This window comes from Amia ocellicauda, chromosome 6, assembly GCF_036373705.1.
Source record: "Amia ocellicauda isolate fAmiCal2 chromosome 6, fAmiCal2.hap1, whole genome shotgun sequence".
NCBI classification, from domain to species: Eukaryota; Metazoa; Chordata; class Actinopteri; order Amiiformes; family Amiidae; genus Amia; species Amia ocellicauda.
In genome coordinates this window covers 45,425,449-45,446,712 of record NC_089855.1, presented here as the reverse complement: position 1 = coordinate 45,446,712, position 21,264 = coordinate 45,425,449, and the positions used below count along the sequence as shown (strand labels likewise).

General features: G+C 45.9%; 2 protein-coding genes across 4 annotated transcripts; both read right to left on the bottom strand.

Annotated features, from left to right (window-relative positions):
• Positions 1–1,381: 1,381 nt before the first annotated feature.
• Positions 1,382–13,913, bottom strand: cbx7b (chromobox homolog 7b). The gene is made up of 6 exons (XM_066707230.1): positions 13,359–13,913; positions 11,150–11,193; positions 10,041–10,106; positions 9,262–9,328; positions 8,598–9,057; positions 1,382–5,725 (listed from the first exon to the last, which is right to left on the bottom strand). Exons 1-6 carry the CDS (start codon positions 13,425–13,427, stop codon positions 5,580–5,582), a joined length of 852 nt encoding a protein of 283 aa, XP_066563327.1. The 5' UTR covers positions 13,428–13,913; the 3' UTR covers positions 1,382–5,579.
• A 523-nt stretch (positions 13,914–14,436) lies between these two features.
• Positions 14,437–21,068, bottom strand: josd1 (Josephin domain containing 1). 3 transcript variants are annotated; one of them, XM_066707222.1, is made up of 5 exons: positions 20,574–21,068; positions 16,291–17,977; positions 15,917–16,045; positions 15,441–15,656; positions 14,437–15,311 (listed from the first exon to the last, which is right to left on the bottom strand). In XM_066707222.1, the coding sequence occupies exons 2-5, from the start codon at positions 16,671–16,673 to the stop codon at positions 15,209–15,211; spliced, it is 831 nt and encodes a 276-aa protein (XP_066563319.1). In that variant the 5' UTR covers positions 16,674–17,977; positions 20,574–21,068; the 3' UTR covers positions 14,437–15,208. The 3 variants fall into 3 exon arrangements, with proteins under 3 accessions (XP_066563319.1, XP_066563318.1, XP_066563320.1); XM_066707221.1 differs by having other exon boundaries at positions 20,615–21,068; XM_066707223.1 differs by having other exon boundaries at positions 15,462–15,656; positions 20,615–21,060.
• Between the last annotated feature and the right edge of the window lie 196 nt (positions 21,069–21,264).

The window sequence follows — 21,264 nt, the reverse complement described above, 5'->3', positions numbered from 1 at the left end:
GGATGATTCCTGTCAGTGGTACCACATCCTCGCCACGAAAGATGCACATGTATGTTCAATTTGAAGCTTTTTTTTGGGGGGGGGGGGATAAGTCAATTATTGGTTGGCTTGGGGGAGATGTACAACCTACGAGGCCAGATTGAATTGTGACTATTGCATACTGCTCTGCCGGACCCTAACTAGAACCCCCACCCGACTCGTACCCCTCCACCTCCTCAATGTAAGAAACGGACTTCTCTGATTTGTGGTTTTTTGATTGGATCATTGTCAGCCAAGAGGAGGAGGAGGAGGAAAACAAGGGGGTTTGGGGCCACTGCCCAGCTCAGCTCGTCTTCTCTCCTCCACCAGGAAAAAAAAAAAATATCCGGAAGAAAATAATTTTTACTTAAGACTGTTCGGGGTTTTTTGTTGTTTTTTTACCCGTTTGGTTTGGTGCTGGAGCTCCTCCCCGAGCCTAAAGACTGCCTCGCTTTCCTTTCTGTGGTTCTTGCACTCCAGCTGGGAAGAGGAGACTGTTTCAGTACCAACCTGCTCTCCCCAGTTTTTCCCCTCCCTCGATCCCACCTGGGTTTTGCCTAGACATGGACTGTTCTGAGCAGCAGCATCAAAAATGACCCTTGACCCCCCCCCACCCCCCACCCAAGGACACTGAAGTACTCCCACACCACTCTCTCTCTCTCTCTCTCTCTCTCTCTTTCTCTCTCTCTCTCTCGTGTCTGTATTTTAATTTAATATTTTTTACTGTACAAAAATGAAAATTTGAGAAAACTGTGGAATTTCAAATACTGTTTTTTTTGTTTTGTTTTTCCCATTTTTTTTAAATAATAAAATGAAAAATAATTAAAAAAAAAAAAAAAAAAGTCAGTTGTACAGATTTGGACCATTTTGAGAGGCGGAGGATGAATTTTATGACCATGTATCAAATACTGGGAGTGGGGGTGGGGTACACAGGGGGTAAATAATTGTGATTGACAGGTGTGTGTGAGAGAGAGAGATGTGGAAAGTGGAGGTTAGAGTGGAAATGGAATTGTCACCTGATAACCGATGCATGCACATACACTGATGGACAGACCAACAGAAAGACTAGAAATTAATGTTCTGGTGGTCTATGGAATTATTTTCTTTGGTGTTGGGTGGGGGAGCACTGATCGTGAGGGAGAGTGGGAATGTATGTGTCCACTTTTAAACTGACCACTGATTTAGGCACTGGCTAGGGTAGGGTATTGGTACTCCACATTCAATTCATGGGGAGCATGTGAGATTCTGGAAGGATAGGGCTTTGCACCGGCTACATATAGATAGATAAAACCACAAAGGATTTTAAATCGACAGCTTCAAGAAAAACTGCTTTTTTATATAAATGTGTACGTAAGTAGACAACTTCAATTTTATTTTTTGTTTTTATTTAAGAAATCAGGGAGGGGGGTAACTTGGGCTACAGGAAAATGCTTAAAAAAAAAAAAAACAGGCAAAAATTTGAATACAGAATAAAGATGCCTTCTGTGGACTGGGGAAAGACCTGCAGATACTATGATGTACATATCGAAGCTGTGTACAGACCTGTATATAACTTTGTATTTAACTACTAGGAACCAGAGATGCTCTTTGACTGGAGAATTCAATCCTATATATATAATTTTTATTTGGTGGTGTTTTTAATACTTTTCAATGAGCTCTGGGCTCTGGGTTAATATTTTTCTATTTAAGTTAATTTTCTTTTATTGGTGCTCTCTCAAGGAAGCAAAAAATAAACTGTCTCAATTGTGTTATGTTGATGGTCAGATTTGTTTTCCATTAATGATTTGACTGCCAGTGATTCAATTGTATATTAAAGTATGTCTGTACCATTGGGGGGGAAAAAAACTAAAACACTGGAGACTGCTGCTGTTCATTGACATGTTTCTACAACTCGCATGTCTCCATCTGTCTCGGCACTGCTCTATCTGTGCTCAGGCTTATAGCCATGAGCTCTCCAGCGCTGGTCCAGGAGATCCACAGTGTCTTCGATCAGGGGCCAATTGCCAACTTCATATACACTAATTAGGCTGGTACTTGGTTCAGTTGGGTGAGAGCTCTGTTTAAATGAAATTCTGAGGACCCTGCTGTACTGGACTGTCTGCAAAACCAGGGCTGGAGACCCTGCAGGAGAGAGGTCTGTTTAAAGATGTGTTCCTGCAGGCCTGGGCTGGGGGGTGGGTGTGCTCTTTGTTCTCTCTCCTTTGTCTCCAGGTCTCGCCACATGTGCTGGAGCTGGGCTGGCTGGTGCACCGCTCTGCCTGCAGCGATGGTGCGGTGGTGCCACCCGCTGGAGGCCTGGGGGAACTGCAGTGGGCGTCCATTGTGCTGAACCCTGCAGCCCCGTGTAGAGCAGTAGTGTCCTGTAGAATAGTTTAGTATAATGTAGTACAGTGTACTGTAGAGCTTTGTATTAAAGTTTAGTGGCGTAGTGAAACCACAGCAATAATTATTAGAAAGCACAAGAACAGTACTACTAATTCTAATAATCCAAAGCAACAAACCAGTAAAAATCAGTGGGGTGCCGTGATGGCAAAGAAGGCCTGCTTTCAGGGGAAACCATCCCTTTAAGAAGTCACTTTTGGCCTGATGTCTTACTCACCCAGAGTCGTACGAATCCACGGAAAGCTTTTTTGAATTCTGCGCGTCCAGTTTAAAATAATTTCGTTTGGTTAGCTTAGCACACATGCTGGCGCCAGCGAATAGACCTTTTAAATACACAAGCTGGGTGAACAGCACATTTGTACATTAAGTCAACACAAAATCTAAAAGTATTTTGATGAATATGCTTTAAAGTATATATTTTGGAACTATCGCGCCGAGCTACGCATTTCCCCAGTTACAACATACATAAAACATTCAGATCCACTGAAATACAGAAAGTATACAACATGTATGGTCTTTAATGTCATCAAGTTAGTGGTATGGTGGCGGCTGAGTTATGGCTAATGACACTTTAACCTGAGAAGCTGGTGTTTGTTTTGCAGGTGTACGAACAGTTGAAATGTCAACAGCGGCAGACAGACAGACTGCGACCTCGTCTCATCCAGAAACAGATTCACATCCCTGTCTGCATAGACTGCAGTGCAAACAGAAGTGAATGGCAATTAAATCGCCTACAGAAATCATACATGGTTAATATTGCACAATCCCATGCCGATAACCCATGTATGGTTACAAACCAGTCTTTGCAAGCATAACAAGTTTTGTTATTATACCATGTAGGAAATTTGACTCAACGATTTACCTGAATAGCTTAAAACGTTTGTTTACATTTACGGTGTACACAAACGTGTGACGTCGGGGCTCTTCGGTTCACTAGCTGGCGCTCGACTGGCGCGCAGTGCGCATGTCCCGACTTTCCGAGTTGTGTGGAACGCAGCATTCGACATCAGACTAAAATGCCAAAACACAGAAGTATCCCTTTAAACTTGTGAAGGAAAGGATTGTCAAAACCAGAACCCACCGCATTATTTTAACGAGAGAAATACTTAAATTCGTTCTTTCAAATTAAGGTCTCCGTGAGTGTAAGACCGACATTTAATGTCAGATATTGTCCATTATACGGAAAAACCAACTTGCTTATATTGTCAAATTTTTAAATCCACAATTTCGTCTTAAATCCGCTTCATTTTCGGTTTTATTTTGCTTATTTTCTGATTGTCCATAAACGCATTCGCCCGTTTCAATTCACCAGGCAGGACAAAATAAACGCAACACCTTCAAATAAACCCAGGTGCCAATCAATTCAATTTATTTGTTCGTTTGATGGTCTGTTTGTGACACACGCCCTCCCTCCATTGATTTTAGCGGTTTGGAAAGGGTTGAAGTGTGGGCTATCCCCTGAAATGCAGCCCCCTATAAATGGGAACGGCGAGCCACTGCTACAAAAAATGACACCAGTCACTTCACACAGAGAGGAGAGGCGACACGGTTATGGGAAGGTCCGTTTTTTGTTTGTTTTAATGACGTCAGTGATTCCAAAAGCACGAAAAGGACGACAAACAACGAGGAGGAAGAGAACGGCGTTACGTCACACAAAGAGTAGTAACCCCCCCGTCTGACATCATCACTAATCGACCACAACAGCGTCTTCATCGCAGGAGCAGCAGTAGGACCGAGGAGCAGCGGCGAGGCCATCCATCCCTATAGTGATTTGCAAAGAAAATCTCTAACTTTTATTCACATAAAACTCCGAGTTCAGCAAAATAAATAATGCACAATACATTCACTTTTTTTCTCATAGTACAAAAATAGATGCGAGCTTCTTTCTGGTAATTCATATAAAATTAAATAACGGAACAAGACGGAGATTTTAACACAAAAAGCTGAATTAAAATAAATCTCATCCTCGTAAAAATATATATATATAATCAAAGAGCGACGGAATCATCGTGCAACGGAACGCTGTTAACAGTTCGGCTTTACATTCAACAGCGTGGTTTTGTCTTTTTCAAAATCTTTTCATTTCTTTTCCACCCATAAAATACTCGAAGGGTACTCCAGACCTGGTGCTGGAGTGTTACTGGGGAGTACAGTGACCAGGGCTGGAGACCCCTGCTGCGCTAGACTGGACTGGACCGTAGCTCCATTACTCTTGAAAATGGGTTTCAGTCTCAGTTCGTCTGTCTGTCTGTCTGTCTGTCTGTCTCAGTGCAGTAACAGTAATAGGCAGTCAGTGCATCTGCATGACCCCCACCTTAGTAATGCATTGTTGGCATTACTAAATGCAGTCAGTATTGCTCTCTGGGACTAAGGTTCATACAGACACACTGTCTCCCTCCCCACCAACCCCCTGCCTCTCTCTGAGACTCAGTGCTGTGGAAATGTAAAGTTTCAAGTCAGTCTCTCCCTCTCCCTGCCCCCACTCGACATGAAGAAAATAAGAAACCAGCTTCACAACCTTTGAGCCCTCAACCCAGACAGACAGACACCCACCAATTCTGCTTCCAGCATCAGGAAGCACAATAATAAATATTACAATATATATATCTATATCATGAGGGCAAGCCAAAACCATGAAGACCAAGGGTCAGGCCACCTCTAAAATCTGATTGTTTTTCCACTTGGCTGGGGTCAGGCAATAAAAGTAAGACATAAACCGTCTCAGTACTCTCACAGACCGCCGGGCTTCATCTGGGCATTAAAAGCACCCACCCTGGCAGCACAGTTTCTGATTGCAGGGCTCCCCCTATAGGGCCCCTGTGAGCAGCATGACTGCGGAGGGGCTGTGCATAGAGACCATCAGGGGCTCCTGCACTGCCTCTCTCTCCCTGCTGTGTCACCTGCGCAGCACTGCTGTGGTCCTTCAGCTGTAAAATAACTGATCAATGGCCCTTTTTCTCTTTCTCTTTTTTCATTTTGACTGTCACAAAAGTCTTTCCCTCACTCTTTCCACCCCCCTCCCTCCCATCTCCTCTTCCTCCCTCCCTTATTCCCCATACCACCTCTCTCTCTCTCTCTCTCTCTCTCTCTCTCTCTCCCCCTGTCCCTCTTGAATTTCTTTCTCCCTCTCTCTCTCTCCTTACATCTCTCTCCCTCCATCCCTCCCTCTCTACACCCCCTCAGAACTCTAGGCCCCAGCTGTGGAAGAAGCCCCTGGCTGCCAGTGCCTCTCTGAAGGTGACAGTGAGAGAGTTGATGGTAACGTCAGTCACAGTCACTTCCCCTGGTGACAGAAGGGGGTGCCAGCCTTCCCCTCCACCTGGACCTGAGAACGAAAGAGAGATTAGAGAGAGCGATCATTAACTATAAACAAAATACATCTACCTGTTGTTAGAGCTACACTATACACTGTTATTAACGGGGCATTCTCGCTCTCTCGCGCACACATCATCACTCCAATCATCGCTTGTATAAATCCAATATGGTAATATCTAAGGGGAGGAGTGGCCAATCCCTGATTGGATTTGCCAGGATTTTCTTACAGTGGGATTAGTGAACCAATTTTGTGTTTCGTTTGAATCTTTTGCATTGATAGTGGATGAGTGTCATGTCAGTCAAAGATCTTATACAGTAACAAGATACTCCACTCTATCTCAATTCCCGTCATGCTGTGCACAATGAATCTCGGTATACAGAGAGAGCTCGAATGAGATTTGCATACAGTAACAGAATGACATAAAGTTAGCACACTCCAATACACTTTTTGTAATGTTTAAACATGTATAATTTTCGCATACAGTATCACATTACCATGTCATAACAGAACGTAGTTTTTATTAACTGTGCACTTTTTGTAGCGCATGCACAGATAATCCTGCCGGATTCAGAATTTTGATCATTTTAAACAGAATCAAAATGTAAATAACAGACCACAATAAAACATTATATATAATGTTATTAATATTATTAGCTATTTGGGGACTGGTGCCAGAAGGAGAAAACCCATCAGATTGTTTCTGCACATGCGTCGCAAAAACTCCTCTGCTTGGATAAGTGCGTTTTAATTAAAATTAAGTTCTGTCATGGTAATGCAACCACTATATTCACAATACCCTAAGCCACACTGAAAAATACTTAAAGAAATGTATACATGTTTGAACACTGCAAAGGTTACTCATAGCCAGAGTAAAAGCAGTACCATAAAAGCTGTTTAACTGAAAAACATGGCAAATTTACTTGTGACTTAGATCAAATTGCTGGCAATGATACGTAAAATCTTAATAAAGTGATTACTACTTAATTATGTTTTATAAAGAAACTTTATAAAGGTATTAAATCATTTAATTTTGAGTTTTGCTACTTCCTCATTGGCTTTACAGTCAAGACGGCCTGTCTGAAGCTGCTACGTGTCGTAAACACACAGACACAGTATTGGATTCACTGACCACAGAGTGGCAGTAGACAGAGAGACGTGCAGAGACAAAGAATAATGAATAGAAAAATATTTAGTTGACGAAAAAGTGAATTATATTTTCAAATAGGATAGTGACTTCTAGATTAAGTCATGGTAAGCCTATACTTTGCCATACCTAAATTGCCCATAATATGTGTGAAAATCTGGAAGTAGCTATAGCCTACATTTTAGAAATAGTTTTACATTGTTAGGGCAAAACTTTTTTTACAGATACTGCATCATGACATGCACTGCATGTGCTGATTTTGGCATAAATACTTGAACTTCCCGGACTGATTTTTGGTCCTAGTCCGCCCCTGCACTGTACTGAGCTACACTGTACTTTACTGCACTGCACTACACTGCACTGAGCTACACTGTACTTTACTGCACTGCACTACACTGTACTGAGCTACACTGTACTCTACTGCACTGAGCTACACTGTACTCTACTGCAGAGTTATACTGTACTCTACTGCACTGAGCTACACTGTACTCTACTGCACTGAGCTACACTGTACTCTACTGCAGAGTTATACTGTACTCTACTGCACTGAGTTATACTGTACTCTACTGCACTGAGCTACACTGTACTCTACTGCAATGAGCTACACTGTACTCTACTGCACTGAGCTACACTTTACTCTACTGCAGAGTTATACTGTACTCTACTGCACTGAGCTACACTGTACTCTACTGCAGAGTTATACTGTACTCTACTGCACTGAGTTATACTGTACTCTACTGCACTGAGCTACACTGTACTCTACTGCAGAGTTATACTGTACTCTACTGCACTGAGCTACACTGTACTCTACTGCAATGAGCTACACTTTACTCTACTGCAGAGTTATACTGTACTCTACTGCACTGAGCTACACTGTACTCTACTGCACTGAGCTACACTTTACTCTACTGCAGAGTTATACTGTACTCTACTGCACTGAGCTACACTGTACTCTACTGCACTGAGTTATACTGTACTCTAGTGCACTGAGCTACACTGTACTCTACTGCACTGAGCTACACTGTACTCTACTGCACTGAGTTATACTGTACTCTACTGCACTGAGCTACACTTTACTCTACTGCAGAGTTATACTGTACTCTACTGCACTGAGCTACACTTTACTCTACTGCACTGAGCTACACTGTACTCTACTGCACTGAGTTATACTGTACTCTACTGCACTGAGCTACACTGTACTCTACTGTATTGAGCTACACTGTACTCTACTGCACTGAGCTACACTGTACTCTACTGCACTGAGTTATACTGTACTCTACTGCACTGAGCTACACTGTACTCTACTGCACTGAGCTACACTGTACTCTACTGCACTGAGTTATACTGTACTCTACTGCACTGAGCTACACTGTACTCTACTGTATTGAGCTACACTGTACTCTACTGCACTGAGTTATACTGTACTCTACTGCACTGAGCTATACTGTACTCTACTGCACTGAGTTATACTGTACTCTACTGCACTGAGCTACACTGTACTCTACTGCAGAGTTATACTGTACTCTACTGCACTGAGCTACACTGTACTCTACTGCACTGAGCTACACTGTACTCTACTGCAGAGTTATACTGTACTCTACTGCACTGAGCTACACTGTACTCTACTGCACTGAGCTACACTGTACTCTACTGCAGAGTTATACTGTACTCTACTGCACTGATTTATACTGTACTGAACTCCACTGCATTGAGCTGCAGCACGTGTGTGACTCTCACCTGTCAGGCTGTGTTCTCGCTGTGTGTTTGAGTCCGCCGCGCTCTCTTCACCTCCCTCCTCCTCCTCCACCTCCACCTCCACTCCCTCGCATTCTTCCGCCTCCTCCTCCTCCTCTCCCTCCTCCGCCTCCTCCTCCTCCTCACCCCCCCCCCAGTCCTCGGGCGGCTCCAGGGGAGGGGGGGCCAGGCGCAGGTACGCTGACACCCTCCTGTGACGGTGACGCGGTCTGGGGGAGCTGGGTCGGCACTGTGGGGGGGGCAAGGGCTTGGAGATGGGGGAGGAGGGCTGGGAGTGGGGCTGTGGGGTGACCTGGGCACCTGGCACCACTCTTTCCTCTCCTCTCTCCCGCTCCCTCTCCTCTACAGCCCCCACCAGGGAGCGAGAGAGTGATAGCCTCAGTCTAGGGGGGGGCTTTTCAGGAACTTTGTGGGCACTGCGTAGATCCATACTATACAGCTTCTAGAGAGAGAGAGAGAGAAAGAGAGAGGTTGAGGTTACAGATAGGAAAGAGAAGAGCAAGGCTGATACACTGACTGACAGTCTGGGCCTCTATACTATACTCCACTACACAACACTATACTATACTATACTCCGCTAAGTGCACGCTACAAATTCTCTCCTTCTCTCTCTCTATTGTTCCCAGACTCCTCCAGCAGTTCAAACCTGCAGCAGAAGTCTCTTGGGTTTGGGTCTTCTCTTCCGATAACCCTGCGCCCGATCCTTCTGTTCTCTGAGAGAGAGAGAGAGAGAGAGATATTAACATTGATCTGCTGTAAAAGGTAATGTATAGACAGTACAGTGTGTGTGTGTGTTTATCGACAGTCAGTACAGTGTGTGTGTGTACATACAGTCAGTACAGTGTGTGTGGACATACAGTCAGTACAGTGTGTATGTGGACAGTCAGTACAGTGTGTGTGTGTACATACAGTCAGTACAGTGTGTGTGTGTACATACAGTCAGTACAGTGTGTATGTGGACAGTCAGTACAGTGTGTGTGTGTACATACAGTCAGTACAGTGTGTATGTGGACAGTCAGTACAGTGTGTGTGTGTACATACAGTCAGTACAGTGTGTGTGTACATACAGTCAGTACAGTGTGTATGTGGACAGTCAGTACAGTGTGTGTGTGTACATACAGTCAGTACAGTGTGTATGTGGACAGTCAGTACAGTGTGTGTGTGTATATATAGTCAGTACAGTGTGTATGTGGACAGTCAGTACAGTGTGTGTGTGTACATACAGTCAGTACAGTGTGTGTGTGTGTGTGCATACAGTCAGTACAGTGTGTGTGTGTACATATAGTCAGTACAGTGTGTATGTGGACAGTCAGTACAGTGTGTGTGTGTGTACATATAGTCAGTACAGTGTGTGTGTGTGTGTGCATACAGTCAATACAGTGTGTGTAAAATGAGTCAGTACTGCAGCTCTGTCTTCACTCTCACTTTTCCTCGTAGGCCAGGACCAGCCGCGGGTCCAGGATGTGCTCCTCTGGCTCCCATGTGCTGTACCTGCAAAACACACACACTGACTGATACACTCACTGACTCACACACCGACAAAGATGTACTGATGCGGTGTCATTAAGACACCAACCTATAAAAAGGAAGTGGAAAGATGGGGTGAGAGAGAGATTGGAAGCCTGATTTGTGGGTGTGTTTGGTTGCAGTGGTATTTGAGTTATTTATTTATTTTTGCCCTGAGTTCTAAACCACCAGAGTGAATTTTTGGCTGCTGTATCTAAAAGGCAAGAGACGGAACTTTGTGGAGAGAAGTGGAGACCTGCCGGCTAATGCTGGGAGGAGGTGAATTAGCTGGATCGCCCTCAAGCAGGTTGGAGCTGTGAGGTCTTTTTATCCATAGAACCTTCTTTCCATGTTCATGTGGTCATTTTTTCCAGCAGAGCGGACTGATTGGTTGTTGTTTTTTTGTCCTATGTTTTCTTTGGAGAGACTTTCATTTAAATTAATATTTTTTGCTATTTTACTACATTAATTAACTACTACTCGTGACTGTGCTTTCTATCTGTGCATCAAAAGGACTGGAGTGCTGTTTTCCCAGACAAAGGCTGCAATGATTGTTTATGTTTTTGTTTTCCCTATGAAGTTTTGTTTCCTGTTTCCATCTACAAACACTATCCTAAATCAAGATATTTTTTTTTTACTTGCAAACTTAATTGATTTTTGAATGTGTTGTATTATGATTGGTGTTTTGTATTTCTTATAAGTATTGTTTTGTATTGGTTTTGATTTTGTTTTGTTTGGATGTATTATTTATTTTCTTGATTTCTTGGACTTTGTGTGCGCTGGCTGTTCATTCCCTCTGACAGTGACATTCTTCTGACATTGTAAGGTCTGTAGCTGGAGTCATACATGTCAGGGCACACCTTTTTTGTTTCCTGGTGGAGTGGTATTATTTTTCCTTGAATGGTAGGTTTAAATACTTTCCTGGCACCCAAAAAACTTTATCTTCATACAGCCACGAAGTGACACACCGACTAACTGACTAACCGTCACACTGACTGACTGACACACTGACTGCTTCTCATACTCACTTTGGAGGCCATCCCTTCCACTTCAGCAAGTACTCAACATTCCCCTGAGAGAGAGACAGAGAGGAGAAGAGATGGGTTAGAGAGAGCGCGAGGAGGAGGAAGAGCAGGAGAAATGCAATATAATCTGTCTATCCAAAGATTAGAGACAGACAAGTGTTAACCTGACCACTGTCTCCACTCCCAGCAGAGCGCGCACTGTGCACCACAATGATGTGGCCCTGGATGCAGGGCCACAGTGCTGCCCACTAGAACAGTGTGTACAGCATTAGAGATCCCATTCAAAATGTCCCTCGTTTAGCTTTCACATGCGAGCCCTGGTGTTGCACTATTCAGTGTGTAGTTTTATTGCTCCTATATATTTATTTTACAGCGCCGTTACTGGCCACATAAAGTAAGACCTCCGGCGATGACTGCATGTTTTGGGGGGCGGGGTGACGGTGATGCCGATTGTTGTGGTGATGTCATCGCCCACGAGCCAGCGAGGGGGGGGATCCGTCTCTTCTAGAAAGACGGAGCTGCGGAGCGGGGGGGGCAGACAGGCTCGACTGCGCAACGTGTTTAAACGCCGATGCTACGGGTCCTGCGACCGCTGATGTCTGCACTGCTCTACCGATGATGATGATGATGATGATGAAAGTACGGCGTCTGCTAATATTTGGATGCGTGTCGTCTGGGATTGAAGCGTTAATCAAATACCGCTGCTGCTACTATATCGGACCAGTGATAACGATAACAGTGCACAGCTGTTCCAGTCCCGCATACGACTCAAAGTACACGAAACGACAAAATGGATTATTATAGTAGTAGTTATAATAAAAGGCCGAGAACTTAACGCAGCTGTCAACTTACTAACAGCGATCATGGTGTGTGTGTGTGTGTGTGTGTGTGTGTCTCAATGTGTGTCAGTGTGTGTGTGTGTGTGTCAGTGTGTGTGTGTGTGTGTGTGTCAGTGTGTGTGTCTGTGTGTGTGTCAGTGTGTGTGTGTGTGTGTGTCAGTGTGTGTGTGTGTGTCAGTGTGTGTGTGTCAGTGTGTGTGTGTGTGTGTCAGTGTGTGTGTGTCAGTGTGTGTGTGTCTCAATGTGTGTCAGTGTGTGTGTGTGTGTGTGTCAGTGTGTGTGTCTGTGTGTGTGTGTGTGTCAGTGTGTGTGTGTGTGTGTCAGTGTGTGTGTGTCAGTGTGTGTGTGTCAGTGTGTGTGTCAGTGTGTGTGTGTGTGTCAGTGTGTGTGTGTGTGTGTCAGTGTGTGTGTGTCAGTGTGTGTGTGTGTGTCAGTGTGTGTGTGTCAGTGTGTGTGTCAGTGTGTGTGTGTGTGTCAGTGTGTGTGTGTGTGTGTCAGTGAGTGTGTGTGTGTGTGTGTCAGTGTGTGTGTCAGTGAGTGTGTGTGTGTGTGTGTCAGTGTGTGTGTGTGTCAGTGAGTGTGTGTGTGTGTGTGTCAGTGTGTGTGTCTGTGTGTGTGAAGTGCGCAGGGGCGCAGGGGGAGCGGTGCGCGCTGGCCACCTCATCCCCCAACACAGACACTGACTGCGGCGACACACACGCACTGTAACCGGACCCTGCCCCCCTCCGCCGAGCTACGCAGCTGAGAGAGATGGAGAAACGGGAACAGAGATTGAGAGAGGGGGAGAGAGATGGATAGAGGTAGAAAGAGGTGGAACAGAGATTGAGAGGGGGAGAGAGATGGATAGAGGTAGAAAGAGGTGGAACAGAGATTGAGAGGGGGAGAGCGCCCCGTTTACAGAAGTTACCCCCATAACACAACACTGTCACCCCGTCCTGTCCTCTCCTCTCGCCTTCCTCCGTTCTCTCTCTGTCTCTCTCTCTCTCATATATATATATATATATATATATCTGTGGTCGTAAAACAAGCCAAAAACAAAATGACAACATCGCACTCGGGCACAGCTTGTTAACCCCGGAGAAGAATCAAATGAATACAAACAAACAAATAAACAAACAAACAAACAAACAAATAAATAAATAAATAGAACAGGTGCAAACTGCGTCATGCGCCGGAATAAGATGTTCATTAAGACTTACAACAACTACTACCAGCACACAATTGCAATCGTGAGCACAGTAGTCTGCTCACCACACTATACTACACTAATCTAACTGCACACACACACATATATGCGCAGACGTAAACACACACCCCCTTCCCATGACCCCCCATCACCCCACGGACCTGCCCCCGTCGCCCGGCTCACCTACCTTCCTTACCCGCTTCTTGATGATGGATTCTACGGCGAAAACTTGCTCCCCTATAGCCGACAGCTCCATCACACTTCCCCCCCGCCAGCCTCCCCGCCTGCCTCCCCAGCCCCTCTCTATCTGCAACTCGGCTACCAACAAATGATGACTATCTTTTCTGTTATTGTTATGTATTATTATCACTGCTGTTATTATTCTTCCTATGCTAGTGTTGTTGTTGTTGTTTTTATAGTTGTTACTATGAGTGTGTGTCTGTCTGTGTCTCTTGCTTGTCCCCCCGATAGTAAACAAGAGTGTTGTGGAGTGTTTTTAAGTGTCATGAATTTCAACGCGTTGACGTGTTTCTATCAGCTCCTCCACTCCCTCCCCCCCTCTCTCTCTCTCTCTCTCTCCCTCCCTCTCTCTCTCTCTCTCTCTCCACCACCAGCACCCCGGCCCGAGCAGCTTGTTTGTGAATTGCTAGTCTTTCACGGTTTTATTCCCTCTCTCCCTCAGAGTGAGTTTCCAAATCTGCGACACATCTGCACCGCTTGCGCGCTCCCCTTCAGCCTAAGCGCGTCCCCGCCTGTGCCTCGCGCTCCGCGGACACGCGCCCCGATTACTTCTGTCCGACTCCAGCTCGGACACGCGCACGCAGCAGGGCAGAAGCGACGTCGGAGCGGCGAGGCGCTCGGTGGGGGGCAGCAATAACGGACTGAACGACATTGCCCGTATTGTTGCATAGCTACGATGGTGCACAACTGCTATTCGCTAGCACGGCGAGTACGGGGCTAGCGGATGAGAGTTACTGTCGGAGGTTTTTTTTAGGTTATATAAATATATATATTTTAGTGCTGCGTTTCACTCTGAGATCTGTGCAAGCATGCGTTACAGCGCCCCCACCCCTCTCTTCTTCCCCGAATTTTAAGAGACATCTCCTTCTCGAATAATAATAAAAAAAAAAACTTTATTGGAAAGACTAAGTGACATCAGTGTCCTCGAAGTAGTGAGATGGGCCCAGTGCTATTTTTTACATAGTGACCATCTCCCCCTACAGTCTCCCTCGCCCCAAACTGTAAACGCAGACACTGCTGAGAAATCGCAATGAACAGTATTTATTAAAGGAGATGATGGGCCCGAATGACAATATCACACACAGACGCACAATCACATGCAGAGACGCACAGACACAATCATACAGATGCATGATCACATACAGAGGCAATCTCAGACATTCTCTCTCTCGTTCACACCGACACACTAGTAGCAGACGGCACAGTGCAGTATTAGGAGTTTTATTTTAAACGTGGAAAAAACAAAAGATAACAACAAAAAAAACTCTGAAAGTCTTGAGATTCGTAAAGCATCAGAGAAGACTGCAGCGCTTCACTTTCTGTAACCTGACATCTGTATACAGGGGAAACCAAAAACAGAGTGGGGGGGAAGAGACAAAAATGGAAAACAAAAGAATTGTGTGAAAGAGAAACAGAAAAGAGCAACAGAGAGAAAGAGAGAGAGGGAGGGAGGGGATGCACAGATGAAGAGGAAAGCCAGAGAGTGAGAAAAGACACACACACACAGATGCATTGCCACTGCTGTACAGCTTATCCCAACACTCAACTCCCACCGCACAACCAAAAATTACAGAGACAACAACAAAAAAATATATATATTAATCGTCAGAACCCATGGGACAGTCTCTGAGTGAGGGCAAGGGGGTGTGTCTTTCACCATGGTAATCCACCGCACACCCCGCCCCCTGCACAGGCAGCTCCATCTCTCATTGGTCAGTGTCCTGGGCGGCTTCCTTCGGTGGGGAAAATCAAACCAAGTCTCGCCCCTATCTGTCCAATTAGCTGTGGCCCCTGGGCTCAGCACCTGTCCGTCCTCCAGGTCTGGCGAACTTCTACCTCTTCCGGCACAACCAATAGGAGCTCGCAGTTCTTGCCTCGCAGCTGAAGGCGCAGGAACTTCCTGTGTGGAGAGAGAGCCAATCAGTCAGTCAGTCAGTGTGTCAGGCACTCAGTCAGTTAGTCAGTTAGTTGCTTGGCCCACATGGCTCCTTGTATAAATGGAGAGAGAAAAACACAAAGACCCACCCACCCTGATCCTTCCCTCCAGTACCTGAGCTCCTCTGGGGTGCCAATGCGGTGGGGGCTGCGGAGCTTGGAGTCCAGATTGTAGTAGACGCTGCCCACCTCGCGCACACAGACCCAGTGTTGGCGCTTGAGGGGCAGCAACAGTGGACCCCAGCGCAGGTGGGACGGCACATTGAGGATCAGGCCCGTCACATTGGGCAGCGAGATGGTGTCCACGTTCCTGGGGGGGGGTTGAAGTTGAAGAGATGCATTCAAACAGAGAGTTACAGAGACAAACAGCAATGCACAGAGAAGCACACAGACTCACAAATCACAAACAAAGAGACGCACATCAACACACAGACACACAAAGAAGCACAGAGACACACTGTGAGGTACAGAGGGCCACGGAACACAAGGATGAAGAGAAACATAGGGCAGTCTGTACCTCCTCTTGTCCCACAGAGATACACAGACACACACAGAGACACAGTGCTGTACCTCCTTTTGTCCCACCACACGGCCTCAAAGCCCCGTGTCTGCAGGGCTGCCATGATCACATTGACGTCATAGTTGCCATTTCCCAGCATGCTCTTCTTGTGGGGTGTGACCAGAGTGTTGGGAGAGAGCCTGGAGGAGAGAGGAGGGCAGGGGGAGAGATCAGCACACTGAAGGGCAAGAGAGAAAGATCAATGAGGGAGAGAGAGGCAGGCATTCAGACAGACACATACAAGTTCAAACAAGAGAGACAGAACGCCAAGAGACACAGATACAGAGTAGCAGCCACAGAGAGACGCTCACACACTTTCTTTTTCTCACACTCACACACACTCACACTCTCTCTCACTCACTCAACCACCCTCCCTCCCTCTGACCTCTGAAAGATGTCCTGCAGGGTCTCTCTGCTGAAGGCCGCCCCGTCCTGGAAGACGTTGTTCAGCGCGTGCAGAGCACACAGCTCCCTACGCTGTTTCTCGTGATAGATGGGGGGTGGTGGGGGGGGGCCAGAGGGGGGAAAGGTTCTGCAGCCGCCTCCTCCACCACTGTCTGCCTCCCCCTCTCCCTGCTCCTCCTCCTCTTCCTCTCTCCTATTATCCTCCTTCTCCTTCTTCTTTTTTAGTTTGCCCAGCCTCCAGGGCACACAGCCCAGCCTCCACAGCCCAGCCTCCCACTGTAAGCTCCGCCCCTTGCTGTCCCCTCCAGGCCTGGGCCCCGCCCCATGCCCCACCCCTCCCCCCTCAGCCGGCGCACTGCCCATCACTGGCTCCTCCCCGCCCCCGCCAGCGCCACGGCAACCACCACCACGGCAGCAACTACCTCGGCAACCGCCCGGCCCATCCACAAGGTGAGAAAGGGGGGGGGCAAGTGTGGGGGTGTGAGAGAGGGTCTGATTACAGCTCCAGCCCAACTGAGTCACAGCTGAGTTTACAAAACAGCACTCCAGCCCATCAACACACTTACAGACAAGCAGGGGAAGAGAAAACACCCCCTAGTGCTGGGAACTTGTAGCACAGTCCCCACCCTCTCCACCTAGCGTCTCCCTCTCTCGGCAAAATGCACTCACAGTGATCTTCTAAAACAGCGTCAGCAAATTGTGAGAATTTGGCTTTTCCAAATATATATATTTAGACAGATATATAGCGAGAGATTTAAGTTTAAATGTGTTATAGTATTCTTGAATTCCCTTAAAACAACAGAAGTTCCCTTTAGTTGAAAATATATAATAATAATAATAATAAATATATGAGGAATTGTAAAGCTGTAGTTAGAGTCAAGATTACCCTGGTGTGTGGGTGGGTGGGGGGTGGCAGATAAAAACCAAGAAAAGTGAAATAGGCGAGTGTCTTAAAAATCAGGAGGTGTGAACAGCCTGATCCTCACGGCCTTACGGTGATGTCACCACACGCCCCCACACACACACACACAGAAAATCCAGTTTCTGATCAAAATAAAACACACAACCACCCCCCCCCCCCAAAAAAAAAAAGAGGGCGATCTATTTTTCTTTGGACTCCTTCAATCCGTCTCCGTCCCTCTCTCCCTCCCTCACCGCTCTGCAGTCCTCCCCATGGCTGAGCGTGGGCCACAACAAGAGGAGAAAAAGATCCAATAAATAAATTAAGGCAAAAGAGAACTTTGCTTTTGTTTGGTTGTTGCTGCTTTCTTCCACTTGTTTGTGAAAAACATCTAGAAATATTCCAATGCAGAGCCTGGCGGTAGATGCGAAGGGGGCAGAGCAAGGGCCTCAAAGGAAGGGGAGGCGTCTCCGTGCTGCAAGAGAAGCCGAGGCGTCGCCATCGCGGGAAAGAACAAAAAAAAGAGGTGGATGAGGTCAGTGCCACTTCCCGTCTCTGTGTGTCCCCACACTGGACATTGATCCGGTTGTCTCAGCCCCTGGCTCGCACTGCGTCTCTGTGTCCATCTGTCTCTCTCGCTCTGTCTGTTTGTTTGTCAGTGGGGTGGCAGCGTCTGCTCGAACCACCCCCACACACACCTAGCCCCCCTGGCACTCTCGGAGTCCTTGCTGCAGATGCAATCTCTGCAGGTCCCTCAGGTTGGCGTCTGTAGAAAGATAAGGGGGACAATATATATATATATATATATATACATACACACTCACCTAAAGGATTATTAGGAACACCTGTTCAATTTCTCATTAATGCAATATCTAACCAACCAATCACATGGCAGTTGCTTCAATGCATTTAGGGGTGTGGTCCTGGTCAACACAATCTCCTGAACTCCAAACTGAATGTCTGAATGGCAAAGAAAGGTGATTTAAGCAATTTTGAGCGTGGCATGGTTGTTGGTGCCAGACGGGCCGGTCTGAGTATTTCACAATCTGCTCAGTTACTGGGATTTTCACGCACAACCATTTCTAGGGTTTACAAAGAATGGTGTGAAAAGGGAAAAACATCCAGTATGCGGCAGTCCTGTGGGCGAAAATGCCTTGTTGATGCTAGAGGTCAGAGGAGAATGGGCCGACTGATTCAAGCTGATAGAAGAGCAACTTTGACTGAAATAACCACTCGTTACAACCGAGGTATGCAGCAAAGCATTTGTGAAGCCACAACATGTACAACCTTGAGGCGGATGGGCTACAACAGCAGAAGACCCCACCGGGTACCACTCATCTCCACTACAAATAGGAAAAAGAGGCTACAATTTGCACAAGCTCACCAAAATTGGACAGTTGAAGACTGGAAAAATGTTGCCTGGTCTGATGAGTCTCGATTTCTGTTGAGACATTCAGATGGTAGAGTCAGAATTTGGCGTAAACAGAATGAGAACATGGATCCATCATGCCTTGTTACCACTGTGCAGGCTGGTGGTGGTGGTGTAATGGTGTGGGGGATGTTTTCTTGGCACACTTTAGGCCCCTTAGTGCCAATTGGGCATCGTTTAAATGCCACGGCCTACCTGAGCATTGTTTCTGACCATGTCCATCCCTTTATGACCACCATGTACCCATCCTCTGATGGCTACTTCCAGCAGGATAATGCACCATGTCACAAAGGTCGAATCATTTCAAATTGGTTTCTTGAACATGACAATGAGTTCACTGTACTAAACTGGCCCCCACAGTCACCAGATCTCAACCCAATAGAGCATCTTTGGGATGTGGTGGAACGGGAGCTTCGTGCCCTGGATGTGCATCCCACAAATCTCCATCAACTGCAAGATGCTATCCTATCAATATGGGCCAACATTTCTAAAGAATGCTTTCAGCACCTTGTTGAATCAATGCCACGTAGAATTAAGGCAGTTCTGAAGGCGAAAGGGGGTCAAACACAGTATTAGTATGGTGTTCCTAATAATCCTTTAGGTGAGTGTATATATATATATATATATATATATATATATATATATATATATATATACATACACACACACACACACACATGAAGCACACCATGATTACATTCATTATTACAAATTACCAGTCCTGCTTTATACGCTGTATGTCATATAGAGCAGGTGCCCAATGTGTGGCTGCTTTTATAAATGCAAATCTTTGTTATTGTGGTGATTATTATTGACATCTGAAATCAGCATGTCTACAAAAAAGAACAGTCTGGTTTAAACGTTGATATTTCATAATTAGCACATTATTGTTATCCCACAAACGATTGTATATCTAATAAACGTTCTTACAATCTAGGCCCTTACAACCGAAAACACATTGTTTAGTTTGGGCGCCAACCAGCGAACTTCCAACGGCAGAACGATGAGGCATTGGGGACACATCTAAATCCTCCCGACTAGAGCATCTTCATAAAGTATATTAAAATGACCATTATAATATGAACTGATGTTGTTCCCATTTATTGTGCGAATATTTGAGAGAGAGCGTGAAGCAATCAACTTCCTAAAGACAGAATAATTGCAATCCGTTCAACAGGCATGTAATAATTATAATTATTGTTCTTATTATCAACAACAATATTATTAACATCAGCAACACAGTCCAGTCACGTGTTGCCGGGGGCCACAGTCCGCAGCATACGGGCGCTGCTGCGCGGTGACGTCAGCCCCCCTCTGAACACACGGGCCTCTACTGTCGCGTTTCCTTCAACATGTCGTTTTCTATTGTGTATATGGCATCTTTCAGCGATTAGAGGGGCGACTCGTTAGAAAACACACATTCATAATAATAAAACATAAAATTAAAATAAAAACATAAAAAAACGAGTAAGAATTGCAGACTACCGAATTCAGAGAAACGTAAACACGACTCTCCCAGTGGGGTTTGCTTACCTTCCATCAATGTCATATTTACACTTATAATGTAATATAGTTCAGCGCTCCTCCACTCCGACCCCCCACTACACTAGCCTACCTGTCCGGGGTCCAGTCCCGAATCCCCGAGGCGACACACGACACCAGACACTGCTGTCACCACTGCTCACCTGGCTTTACTATTGAAAACATTGTTCACGCAGAGAGCAAATGTAAAGTGCGAATAGACGGCGATACTGATGGCGTTCAGTTGTACACACACACACACTACACAGGTCTACAGGTAATTATTACACACACGGGTTTATTCAGGAAAACAAACAAACCAGAAACACTGCATCTGGTGAGTTTTTCGACTGAAACACTACACCTATAGAGCGGTGAAGCCAACGCTATTTCTCCCCCGATGAACACATACCTGCTCTCTATTTGACGACTGTAAGGTCCGTAGCCACTGACCTGTGTTTATTTCTGCCTTTCACGCCGCTCGTCTTCTGCCCGTCTTTTTTCCTCTCTGTTAGTGTATTCCTCCGTCTACTCTCTCGCAGAGCTCCCTGAACACAAACCTGTGTAAAACGTCACTCGCTCGCTCTCCGCTGTCTCTTGCGTCACCCACTTGCAGTGCATGCGGAGACGGCAGAAACGCCGCGAAAAGCGCATGCGTGTAAACCAGTGCGCGACAACAAGAAACTCTGTCTACCGTCTATCCGTGTACAAATGCGTCCATGATGTGATCACTCATGAACGCCTTCTGATTCACTCCATACATTTGCAAGACTAGCATTTCATTTTTAAAACTACTATTGTGACTATGCGTTCAACTATTGCAGTCCATTATTACTTTTATTATAAATCAAGCAACACATATGGGACGGTATCCGTTTGCCATAGGGTTCTAGTGTTACGTTTTTGTCTTCGAATGAGGATGTTATTGTAAAAGAGAAGCAGTTCCCAAGACAATGCAGTGGACGGACAGTGCCATGATCGCGTTGTTTCTATTAGGCAGCCCCCTCGTGGCCACCAGTGGAAACGCACGTGCCGGCGTCCCTCTCTCCCATTCGCCTTCTGCATAAGTTCACATCTGTTATTAAGATCTCCTCTTGTACACT